Genomic DNA, 12,591 nt, shown 5'->3' with positions numbered 1-12,591 from the left:
GCTACTTCCTAGTTCGGCAAACAATTATTCTTTCATGATATCAGTTTGGGGAACATCAAAACTGCAATAAAAAGTGCATTTTCCACAATAAAGACAACAGGAAGAGCATGATAATATTTCATAAATACAGATATTTTCTCTTGTCTTATAGCCTACATAGAATTGGGTAATAACAAGCATAGAAACAGTCACTTAGTACAAACGTCAGTTAGTCACTCTGACCTAACATTTAGTACACTCTTTCATATATAGATTTCTCTCTGCATATTTCTATTTTCCCTGCAGTGTGATTTTTGTAAGGTACCTGTTATTTCTACCGCTAAAAAATCACCGATCCATATGATTTGACCTCTTAGCAAAAACATTTTCAAGTGTCATCAGCTTTTATTTTCCAGAAATCCACCATTAATTGCACATCCTTCCTGTTTAAAAGCAATTTTTATGAGAAAAAAAAAGTCTATATTTCTTTTCATCATATATCCCAAAATATATAAGCAATTCTCTTGCAGTATCACTGACTGGTCATTTTCTCTATCTCCTTTTTCTCTTCTTATATATGAAGAAGGGTGCCTTTAATATAATAACTAATGGTTTGCTCAAGATCCTGTTCATTTTTGCTGAGTGCTAGGAGAAAAAAGTCAAAGTGCGTTGGGATTGTCATTTGCACAATTTAATTTCTTAGTCTAACTACTCAGCAGCTTCTTAAACCAATTAAAGCAAATAATTCTGGAATGGACATAGTCTGCACGATGAAGTAGTCTTTCCTAAGCCATAGTACTATATTTCAATAGTTTATTGAGCTACAGCATCCCACTCTAGTATGAAGGGCAATTCAGAGTCACTGATGGAAAAGGAAAAAGCATTTTTTTCCCATTTTTTCTAACATCCTAAAATATATATATATTTTTTTTCCCACAGAACTAGTAGAAAAATGTATGGTCTTACCCCGCAGCCTAGTCCATTTCCTGTCTCACATACAATTTTCCTCACTCCTGGTTCAGGCAGTAAACCCGCTCCACAGCCGGGAGTTGGACACAGCACACCGCCCATCTGCAGAACGCACTCCTCTGCACCATAGCGCTGGTAGCGGTTGTACTGCAACACAACAGACAGGTGTTAAACTTCTGACAGCACGCAAAAAAAACCCCAAACCCACAAACTTGGACCTTGAATCTATCCCATATAATAGAATCAGCTGTCATAATGTCACACACCCTAAGTTCAGCAATTTGTCAAATGTCTCAAACTTTGCAATTCGCTAAATAGGGTGTCATTCCACTCCAGCTCACATCATATGCATCATTTTTTAATTCATAGTTATCCTTTAAGCCACCATAAAATTGTGTGATACTAAAATTAAGAAAATAGTAGATTTTTCCTGTGAATAATGTCAAAAGCTCTTATACTGATTTACAGAAATTAATGTAAAAATCATAAATAGAGTTCAGCAACAGATATGCATAAATGCTGTATACACATTGAAAAGAAAACCACAAAAACACACAATATAATGTCTTTGAGCTAAAGAGTTGTAAAAATAGGTCAGACAACTTCTATTTCAAAATAAATTTGATTAAACTTATTGGTAAAGTGATCATCTTGACATCCATTTATTTTAATGTAAGTTGTGTGTTTTTTTTTTTTTTTTTTTTTTTCCAGGGTCTACCAGGAAACCTTCTTAGATTTGCAGTTTTCATCTAGTCCTATATTGATAGCCTAAAAAGCCATGGAAATGTCTCAATTTTAATGATGGAGATACTGACATACAGGAGTATTGAATAACATGCCAGCATATCCTCAGTGACAAAAACGCCCGCTCTAAAATGACTGATGGCATTGCAATAACTTTCCCTGTTCTAACTTACCCTGCTTTCAAACTGAAATAAGCTGAACTGGTACAAATCATGCTGCATACATGTAAATCACATCCACTGTAGGGCTCTGCACTGGTGCAGTTCCACACTAGTGGCTATATAACCACTGCTAAGCAGGCTTCAGATTCTACTATAAATCTGGCCTAGTGTAGGGTGAAATAAATAAAAGCATTTGGTTCAAACAGCCCCAAGAAAACAGGAAAATCAAAAAGGGCAAAGAAGAAGGGAGCAGCATGAATTTTGTCTGAGAGCAGAATGAATTTATGGTGCTAAAGGAACAAAACAAACTATGTTACAGCACACACAGCAGCATTCAGTACTTCATATACTTTTAACTTGCAGTTGCTCATGAAAATCATGAAAATCCACTTGTTACCTTTTTTTAGGATAACATATAAAAAAACCTTCTCCATCCTGCACCCCTCTCCAAAGAAATCCCCAAAGAAAATTGAAGTAATAGAATCAAATAGCAATAGAACCAATAGTAACAGAACCAAAACCACATACACAAAACATATAAAAAAGGATTTTAAATTATGAGACAAGGACTCCACGGCATATTTTACGTGTGCATTTAAGAAGATTCTTCTGCAAATGTTGAAAATATATCTTGTTACACCATTTTAAACAATAGTCTATGACTTAAAACCCTACAGTACATAGATGTGGAAGTGCTGCATCCCAGAAAAAAAAAAAATGTTTATCAAACTGAAAGTATTCATGTCTGTCTTTTAAAAACAAAACCAAAAACAACTCCAAACAAACTTCCTCTCAAAAGAAAAGCAAAATCCAAGGGGAGAGAAAGCCTTCAAAACATCATTCAGTATATGAATGTCTGTCAGAAACTGTGAATTAAAGATCTCAAAACATGCAGATACCAGTATTTTGAGAAGTGTATGAGACATCTCTGCAAAGTCTCCTTGAACGTGAGGGCTCAACAGGTCAGCTGGTAGTCTTTTATATTATTAATATGTTCAAACCTGGAGTAATGGAATAAATATTTACTGTTGGAGTCTATCAATTTTCAGCAACGTTTGGGATCCTTGCACTAAGTATATGCTGAGTGCTCCAAGACATGTCACTGGCCTTGAAGAGAAATATAGAATCACAGAATGGTTTGGGTTGGAAGGGACCTTACACACCATCCAGTTCTAAGCGCCTTGCCATGGGCAGGGACATCTCCCATTACATCAGTTTGCTAAAAGCCCCATCCAGCCTGGCCTTGAACACTTCCAGGGATGGGGCATCCACAGCTGCTCTAGGCAGCCTGTTTGAGTGCCTCACCATCTCCTAAGTAAAGAATTTCATCCTTATATCTAATGTAAATCTACACTCTTTTCGTCTAAAGCCATTACTTCTTGTCTTGTCACTACACTCCCTAATAGAGTCCCTCTCCAGCTTTCCTGTAGGCCCCCTTTAGGTATTGTAAGGGCACAATAAGGTTTCTCCTCTTCTCCATGCTGAAGATATGGTTGGCACTGAAAGTATCCACTGAAAGCATTTGTTGACTTAATTCTTCTTCAGGGCACAGGCAGGACCTGAAGGTGAGGATAGCAATCATTCTGTTAAGAAGCAGCCTTCCATTGTGCTGGATGTTTGCAAGCACTTTCTCCTTAAGGAGGCAAATGCCAGTGACACTCTGGCTGTGATTCTGTCAGCATTCCCATTACAAATTATCAGCTGAAAAAAAAGAATATGCTTTCTAGTCTCTAATCTAAAATAGAGGACATGGATAGATTCCTTTGGACACCTTTCCTTTTCTTTTGATACACAAAAAATGGATGATAGGTAAGAATCAATCTCAATTTTTTTCTCAAGTTTTAGGAAGGAAATGGCCCTTACTGGCAACATGGACAAAGCAGTTGAATTCTGCCCGAAAATTGTGATGTTTTACTGGTTCAGCTCAGGGCTAATCTCAACTAATTCCAGCACTATCAACAGTGATATTTACAATATAATTGTCAAACAAATGGATCAATTTGAAGAAATGAAAAATAATTTAAGTGAATTTGCACATCCTGATATCTAGTTACCAGCTGATTTCCAACCTTCAAAGCCCAAATATGTTCATAAGATGTCATTTTCCTTTTTCCTTGTGCATGTACAATACCTCAGTTAAAATTCAGCAGTCAACTAGAACAGGTAATAGCAAAATGTATACACATTTTGTCATACATAACTTGGTGATTTATACACTGTATTCTGTAATCTGAAACTAAATGCTCTTTACATTAATGTGCATTTATAAACAGTTTGTAAATGACCAAAACACTTACTTATGAATTATTAATTAACTACTTTCATATAGTGTCAGATTATACCTATTAGAGGCATTTTCATATAACACAGCTATACATATCACATGGTACTGATGCAATCAACATGCTTAAAACAAGTCAATCTGCAAAAGCACTTAAACGTCTTTGGAGTCCATGATGTACTCTCAATCATGTCTGGATAAGATGCTTAAGGATAATCTACCACCACTGGTTTACTTTGCATCTTACTCTTAACCAGAGATTGAAAGTAGGATTCACTTAATTTAGTTTCAGTTTCTGCAGTGATGATGCCTATGGTTGCACAGGTTGTTTAGACTCATTTAACAGAGACAAAAATAGGATGCAGTTCATCTTTTCTCTTTTGGATGCATGCCACAGTATTAGAACTGATCCCTAGAGTGCATTGTTGTATTAACTCTAAAGAGAGCTCAGACTGTTTTCTAGATGTTGATGCCTGATGTTAGGTGACCACCACAACAGGTACTTCAGTACCAATAATTCTGATCCTAAGCCACTGGGCCAAACTATTTTTAAAATCAAAGATTAGGTACGTAAGTAGGTTAGACTGCGAATCACTTCACATAATTTTCTCTTTTCAAAAATTAAACATCTAACCTAAACAACTCACATAGGCTCCAAATACATTGATTGTGAAGAGACAGTTATCCCAAGAATGGAATTTATCCTGACTTAAATGTAAAATCTAAGGTAAGTGGGTTGAATTACCTGTGGAAATGCTATAGTTGAAGCTGAGACAGCTAACTTACGCTAGATATATTATACTTAAAGAGCTGTCATTGGAAGATTAACCTAACTCTTCTGTACATTCCAAATGTTTCACATTACATGTTACTCAATTGTTAGCAATGTGCCCCCTAGTTAGAGATGCACTCATCAGGTGTAAAAGGGTTTTACATATTACAAGTAGGAAAAATATCCCTAATTACTTTTAGGAAAAAAACTCTTAAAAATGTAATATATGGGAAATTTGACTGAACTGGCATTTGTGATACCCAATTTCAATTCCTGGCAGCCACACAGCCTTCCTGTGGTTTTCACATAAGTCACTTAATCTATGCTTCTCATCAGTTCCCCATTTGTAAAGAGGGAAAATGATACTTGCTGATTTCACTGTAGTGTTGAGAGGTAAAAGCCATTAATAGTCATGAGGACATCAAATACTATGGTAATGAGAGGCATAGAATTACACAGAAATCACCAGCCATCTACTGCTGCTAGAAATCAGCTTTTGAGCAAAGCATGCAAGACATTTATATGCTACTGTAATAAAGGTCTCAGAAATACAGGTAGGTAAATAGTTGCCGGATTCAATATAGAACCATATATTTCAATACTTATTTGGAAAAAAAAATCTTTAAAAATATGATTTACTCCAAATTGCTAGTGCTAAGACAGCTAGATGTATACAAACAAGATAGTCTTAAAACTTTTTTTTTTTTTTTTTTCCCCTATGTTAACAGCATCTTGTCATGAACTTTCCCCTCAGTTTGTGGACTGACCCAGTTAACCCAAATCTATACTTTTAATGTAATAAAATGTTGAGTAGAAAAAAATCCCCTTCTCCACTTTTGGTATTTCAACCACATCATGAAGTTCTTTCATGCAAGCTTTGCTCATAAAGAGTTGTCAAAGCCTTTAGAAATGATTTTTATAAATGATTATAAATTATAGTATGACACAGACATGGAAGCTGAATAGCTGTAACCATTTACTCCCTGCTCCCCCCTTTCCAGATTGGGATGGCATCCCTTGAGTGTTAGAATAGTACCAGGTTTTCAAACTGGAAATTCAATCATTTGATGTTGTAAATCAGGGGTAATATAATTGAAATCACTGGGCTGACAAAGGAATGAGACAGGTTTAACTATAGATTGCTGTATTTTAAGCTTCATTGAGATGCAGATATTAAGACAAACCTGAAATGCACCTGGATGAATAAAGCCCTTGTGAAATACACTTTGTGAACACAATGCTTCCTTGCCATATTATTTAATTTGCAAATTATGCTTTAATGTGATGTGATATTTTAATTTTGTGTTTATACTTTGGGCACATATTTTCTTTTTCTTTTTCTTTTTTTTTTTTTTTTTTTTTTCCAAATCTAAAAGCATCTGCTCAGTAGTAGCCTCACAGGGAATTCTGGACAAAAGTTAAACAGGTAAAGCCAAAATTTCTAATCTCTAATCTCTAATCTCTAAACAGTAATTTGATTACTTGTTTCTTTTAACTGTGTGTAACGGTCTCAGAGGAAAGAAAATCTACTTTCTGGAGTCAGATTGTTTTTACTGCTTATATAAATCAAATAACCATCTGTGTGTTTCAAAATTAGATTGTGGAGGCTATTAATCCATAATGTAGACTAAGCACTTTATTTATATGTATTATACATATACAAAAATAAAATTAAATTAGTTACATAATGTAATTAGGCAACTTAATGTACAAAACCCTTAGCATACATTGGACTTATAAAAGTACAAAAAAAAAAAAAAAAAAAAAAGCATCATGTTGATGACTTAAAATACAGTTAAAAAGAGATGGACTGATGTGGTTGTACAACCATTACATGGTTCATTGGACCACTCTTAGTTTATTTTTCTTGAGTTTCTGGGTTCCATTTCTGGCCAGGGAGGGGATGTGAAGAACAAGTTCAGAGCATCAGCTCCTTGTTCCCTCAGAAGCACTGAGCACCACAGAGAAGTCCAGAAAGTGAACCATCTTCCACAGGGCTGGAATTTGCCTGACTTTGGACAGTCATAGAAAGGTGGGTAAAGCAGTCTGAAGAAAACACCTCAGATAAAAAAAAAAAACATGACTGGACCAATGCAACACAATTTATGGACAAAATGAAACTAGAACAGAGAGGAGGAAAGAAACGAAAGACTGCAGTTTTCAGAATGATATGGAAGGTGAGAAGTATGAAGAATAAAATACCGAGAAGAGAGGACACTGGAGAAGGCTGTATAGGTAATAAGACTGAATATATGAGAGGCAATATGATGCAGTGAGGAAAGTTAACTAAGCACAGCATATGGTTTGACACCATATTAAAAATCGATTGTAAATTTATTATCTTCCAGCAGGTATTCGTGGGATCAGTCTGAATAAACTGAATGTTGGAGATTAACATTCACTTTCTTCTGACCCTTGTGGAGCTTGAATCCACATTCCTTTGTCCCCTACAGATGACAACCATCAAGTCTTGTAACAGATAATGTTGTAAATAGTGCAACTGAGATTCACTGAAGTAGACACTGGCTCCAAAGAATTCCACTTCTCAGGCCACAAGAGTAAACATATGCACAGTCCATGAAAGTAGATCAAGGTCACCCAAGGGGTATATGAAGCCTCACAGAATACTTCCAACCGTAGGGGTTGGAAGGGACCTTGAAAGATCATCAGGTCCAACCCCCAACCCGTGTCGCAAGAATGGGAATCTTGCATGATACCACTACACCAGTCTCACCTGCTACGTCCATCTGAGACACTGAATATTGGGACTCAGATCTTCTCTCTGAATTTAATAAAAGCTGTGTGGAAAATTCAACTTTTTTATTTTTTTTTATTTTTATTTTTAGAAACACATTTTTAATTAATAGGTTCTATAGATAAGAAAACAACAGAAATTTGGACAAAACGACTTTTTGTCTGTTTTTGACAGGAGAAGCATATCATTTAAATTAGTTTTGGTCACATATACTTTCTCCCTTATTCCTCCTCCATTTTTTTATTTCAGCTATTTGACCAAAAATAAATTACTCTCACTTCTCTATTGCACAGACAACATGAAGAAAAGGGATAAGAAAGTAGAGATGTCCTGTCTATGACAAGAACTCAAAGAGAACGAAGTCCTGGTAACTCAGAAGAGGCAAAGCTGAGGAACTCACATGGATTTTAGTTACCTCTGAAGTTAGAAAAGAAGAGGGCTAGAAGACATGAAAAGCAGATATAGCATGTAAAGAGAAGGGAGTCAAATCACTGGTCATATGAAATTGCAAGACTGCAATGTATTGTTGTGTAGTTCCAGCCATATAAAAAGAAGGTGTAAAGAATGTAAAGAACATCAGAAGCTAAATGCAGTACTTCAGTTTTAGGGAGTGATAGGATAGTGATGACAAAACCAAAAAGTGAGCCAATTAGGACAGACAGACATTGAACAGAAAATTTGAAGAAATGGAGAGATGCATCATTCGCATTGAGATGGTAGCTGAAGTTAAGTGGGAAAGCACTGAGCTGTAGGAAAGTCTTCTCACACAGACTTAAGAATAATTACAAAACAGCTTTGCTTTAGTAATTATGAACTGGAGAAATTATTCAGTGATTTTTTTTTTTTTTAACTGTATGTGATTTACTGAGAGGTGTCTGATACTTTCACACATAGCTTCCAAAAATTCTTCACCCACAACTATTTCAGAAACATTTTGTTGACCACATTTGGCATTTTCCAGCATTAAACTCAGCTGATAAATTAGAACTCTCACGTGATGTTACTTTTTCTTGAATGGGTAGATATCACATCAACTAATTCAAGAATGACTTTACACTAATAATCTGTAACACATATTTAAAAAAAGATCCTCCAGCGAATATTGCATGCAAAAAAATCATTAGAACCTTCTCCTAGCCACACACACATATTGCAAATTCGTTACAAAACCCAAATTAACGTTACGCAATTTTGTCCACATTGCATTCTTTTAGTACTAGATTCTCATATCTCCTAAGGTCACAGCAAAAGCTAGTACAATCCCTCACCACGTTTGATAAACATGGGAATGTGCATCTACAGATTTTCAAAACAGTCTATTCCTTTGCCTAAGTTTCGCCCAACTTACAAGGAAATGTGAAAAAAAAAAAAAAAAAAAAAAAAAAAAAAAAAAGAAGAGAGAGAGAGAGGGGGGGAAAAAAATTGTCTCCATGCCAGCTTGCTCTGATTCCAGGGATATAAACACCCACAACATTTCTGAAGAAAAAGTGAGCAGTGCTATGAGCTGCTGTAACAGCTGATAGGAGAGATCTGTTAAAATTGATCATTCCCCTGTCAAAATATCAAGAAACTGGCCAATACATTCTGCAAAGTTGTCAGAGCAGATGATATAGCAGAGAAGCATAGCTATACATTACTTTGCAGCTTCTTTTCTTGCCACTAGCCTGTCATCTGCTTCATCTGTTCTGTGACCTGTTGGGGGCACTCAGGTATAGCAGCACACTGCTTTTGCAATTGTTTTCCCTTCCAGCTTTCAGATGTAGCTGCAATTTTATTCATGAATCACAATGTTCCATTTAAACAATTAAACAAGGGTGTTTTTTTTTTATCACTTTGGGGAGAAGAGGGAAGTTTCTCAGAGAGTCATTACAAGACTCCGTAAGAGTTCACTTGCTATGTGGGTATACTATAGTGCTAAGGTCTGAACTAAAGTGCTCTCTCTGCTGTCTCTGGAACTGGCTTGTTGAATTACCTGCCTTACACTGCATTTGGACAGAGCCCATATTTACGGCATCTTTAACATATTTTTGTTAGCAGCTTGTACGATCACGACTCATAGAATCATTTGTGTTTACTTGCAGCAGCAGCAAGCCTGACATGGCAAATGGCTACTGCAGAAGACTGTAACTTTCTTATATTGTGCTTTTTTTCAATAGTTCCCCAGTTAATAAATCTTTCATCCCAATCCTTAATGTATCTCAAGGTACCTATGAAGTGAAGCGGTTAGACAGCAGGTTGGACTGCATCCATTATGCTAGGGGGAAATTATGGATTAGGAATAGTGAGACTGAATTGCAAGAAAAAGCGTAACAGAGCTAAGGCCAGTTAGAAGGCTTCAGGTTTTCCCCTTCCTGAGGCTGCATGGCCAGGAAAGTCTCTTTGCCTTATGCAGACTTTCGTGCACTGGTATTGTCTGTTAAAAGGTGTTACAAAACACACCAGTCAAAGCTGCTGTCTGAACATTTACTGCATCTTTTCCACTCATATAATACTGTAGGAAACTAGAAACTGGGAAAAGAATAAAGATCCAAGACATGAAGAAGCCCTTTCATTTTCACCAGCTCCAGAAGTAGCTTACCTTTGGAGACTTTTCTAGGTCATACTCTTTGGCACCTTTTCAAAGTACCAAGTATCAAGTGGGGTAGCAATCTGTTGCTAAACGTATTTGTGTTGCATTTTAAAGCAATTACTTTGGAAGCCAATTTTATGCGGTCAATTAGGTATCCAAAATGTGTATCATGTACCAGTGGGTCTTGTACTCTTCTATTTCATCACATAGAGTATGATTACCTCTTTCCGTAAAGTCTAAACATAATTCCCTCTTTAAAAACTATATTGATGCCACCAATTAAACCTTAAAAGATAGACTTTCTAGCAATAATGAATGTCCTGTACTGCACATACCTGAGGAAATAGGAGACATGGGAAATTTACATGTCCTTGAGACTACTGAGATTTTAGACTATTTGGACAACAGTTTTATTATCATGGAACTTTTAGCAAATATTAGATTAATCAACAACTCTTCACATTTCAAGTTAAATATAAAGCCTTTTTTTCTCAGTTTTCCTTCAGTGCTTACATTTAGATAAAGAAACAGTTTATTTGGATAGACAGATAGGTAGGCAGATAGGTTTGATTGTATAAGCTTCTCAGCACCTTTATCTCTTCATGACATCAATAAAAATTATATATGCTCGATATTTACAAGAAACAAATATGCAGTAAAGACATGGTGGAGATCACTCCTTTGTATTAGAAACAGTTGATTGACTTTAATTTGACTGAAATTTTGTTGGTAAAAGTAAGAGAGTTGAAGAAGCAGACTTCTCTAAGACTGCTTTAACTGGAACTGCTTTAACTGGAACCTATGAGGACCTACACTGACTATGTCCATTTCAGACTAAAAGGTTCCTTCATTCTATTGGACAGATATTTAGCTGACAGAAACTGGCTGCCTTTTGCTGTAAAAGTGATTTTTTAGTTCTGTTTTAGGGGCATGTGGTAGTTCTTTCTGAGTCACATTCATAGGTTTGAGTTTATTTGTTTATATGATGATCACTTATTACCTTGTGATAGAACAGAGGGAATTTGAAATTTAAAGGGTTTAGACATTGAGGAATAGTGGTGCTGGTGCTGTAGAATGGCAGAAAGAAAAGATGCTGGGAATTTTTTGTTTTTCACTACTGAAAGGTATAATAGGATTTAATGTTTGTAAGTGATTTGTAAACAAATAATGGATGTTTTTCTCAGCAATATACTCCAGTTTAAACAAGAATTAATACAAGAAAGTCATGTAATGTGGATTCTAAAGGAGATCAGAAAAGATTATCACAATAGTCCATTCTGCTTTTATAATCTGGACTTAAATACACAAGCATTTTAAAAATAAATCAAGTTTGGACATGTAGCAGTAATGTGGCCCTATTATTTCTTGACTGTTGGTTGGATTTGAAGAAAATATATGTAGACTAATAATGCTGAAATTTTAATTAGTCTGAATAAAACAGGGTCATAATTAATTATGATTTTTCTTCTCACTAGAATGAATGATAACAGAAAAAGACATTAAATTTTTTTGAAAAGCAAATGCATAACTAAACACATATGAGAAATAATTAGATAGTCATACAAATAAGGACTTTACCCAAAATTCATTAAGATGTATTTTATTATTATTTTTTACCTTGTTTTTGCACCAACTTCTCCCTAACTGTCAAACTGCATGTTAATTTCAAACAAGGGCTACTGTGGTCATCTCTCATGGCAACAAAACTTTTGTGGGGAGAGAATATAATTGCAAAATCGTTTCATGCTTTTGTCTGCTCACGGAATAATTCAAGTGGCATGGTAATGCTCACTAGTTGCATGGTAATGCTCACTAGTTGCAAAGACATTTATTAAGACTGTAATGATAATCATTGTTTCCGAATAACCTGTTAGTGTAGTTAGTTTCAGAGAAAGACAAATTTTTATAGGTCAGATCCATTTTGTAGAACAACTTTCCATCTGCATAGTTTTATGCTCCTAATGCATAGTGGCAAACATTTCTCATCTGTTTAGGTGTAGGCACTACAAAGAGGAGTAATTTCACAACAAAAGTCAGTAAAAATGCAAAAAATATTCAGAATGGCAAAAATATAGTACTTCATAGCAAGGCTTTATTCATCAAACTCCTCCACTTTGTTAAAGACTTCTCTTATTATTGGACAGAAATTAACTCCCTTTTCCTTTAAAGTTCCTTGTGGTTTACATCATCTCACCTTTGAAGATCACATAAATGACTGTATAATTTAATACTTTCTTAATGTAAAGATGTAGGTGAGTGGAATAAAGAAAGAAAGCATTCAGATTACAAAGGCAATCTTAAGTCTGACATTTCCTAATGTCTGAATTCTTGATGGGCACTCAGCTGTTTTAGCCTTCATTT

General features: G+C 35.5%; 1 protein-coding gene across 1 annotated transcript in view; it reads right to left on the bottom strand.

Moving 5' to 3' along the window:
• Window positions 1–12,591, bottom strand: part of PRKN (parkin RBR E3 ubiquitin protein ligase) — a 775,548-nt gene that overhangs the window by 130,503 nt on the left and 632,454 nt on the right. The window contains exon 9 of the mRNA XM_082758445.1: window positions 946–1,095. Coding sequence (XP_082614571.1) covers window positions 946–1,095 — 150 coding nt within the window. The remainder of the gene's footprint in view (window positions 1–945; window positions 1,096–12,591) is intronic.

Source organism: Aythya marila (assembly GCF_965140915.1).
Source record: "Aythya marila genome assembly, chromosome: 3".
NCBI lineage: Eukaryota > Metazoa > Chordata > Aves > Anseriformes > Anatidae > Aythya > Aythya marila.
This window is presented reverse-complemented; position numbering and strand designations above follow the sequence as displayed.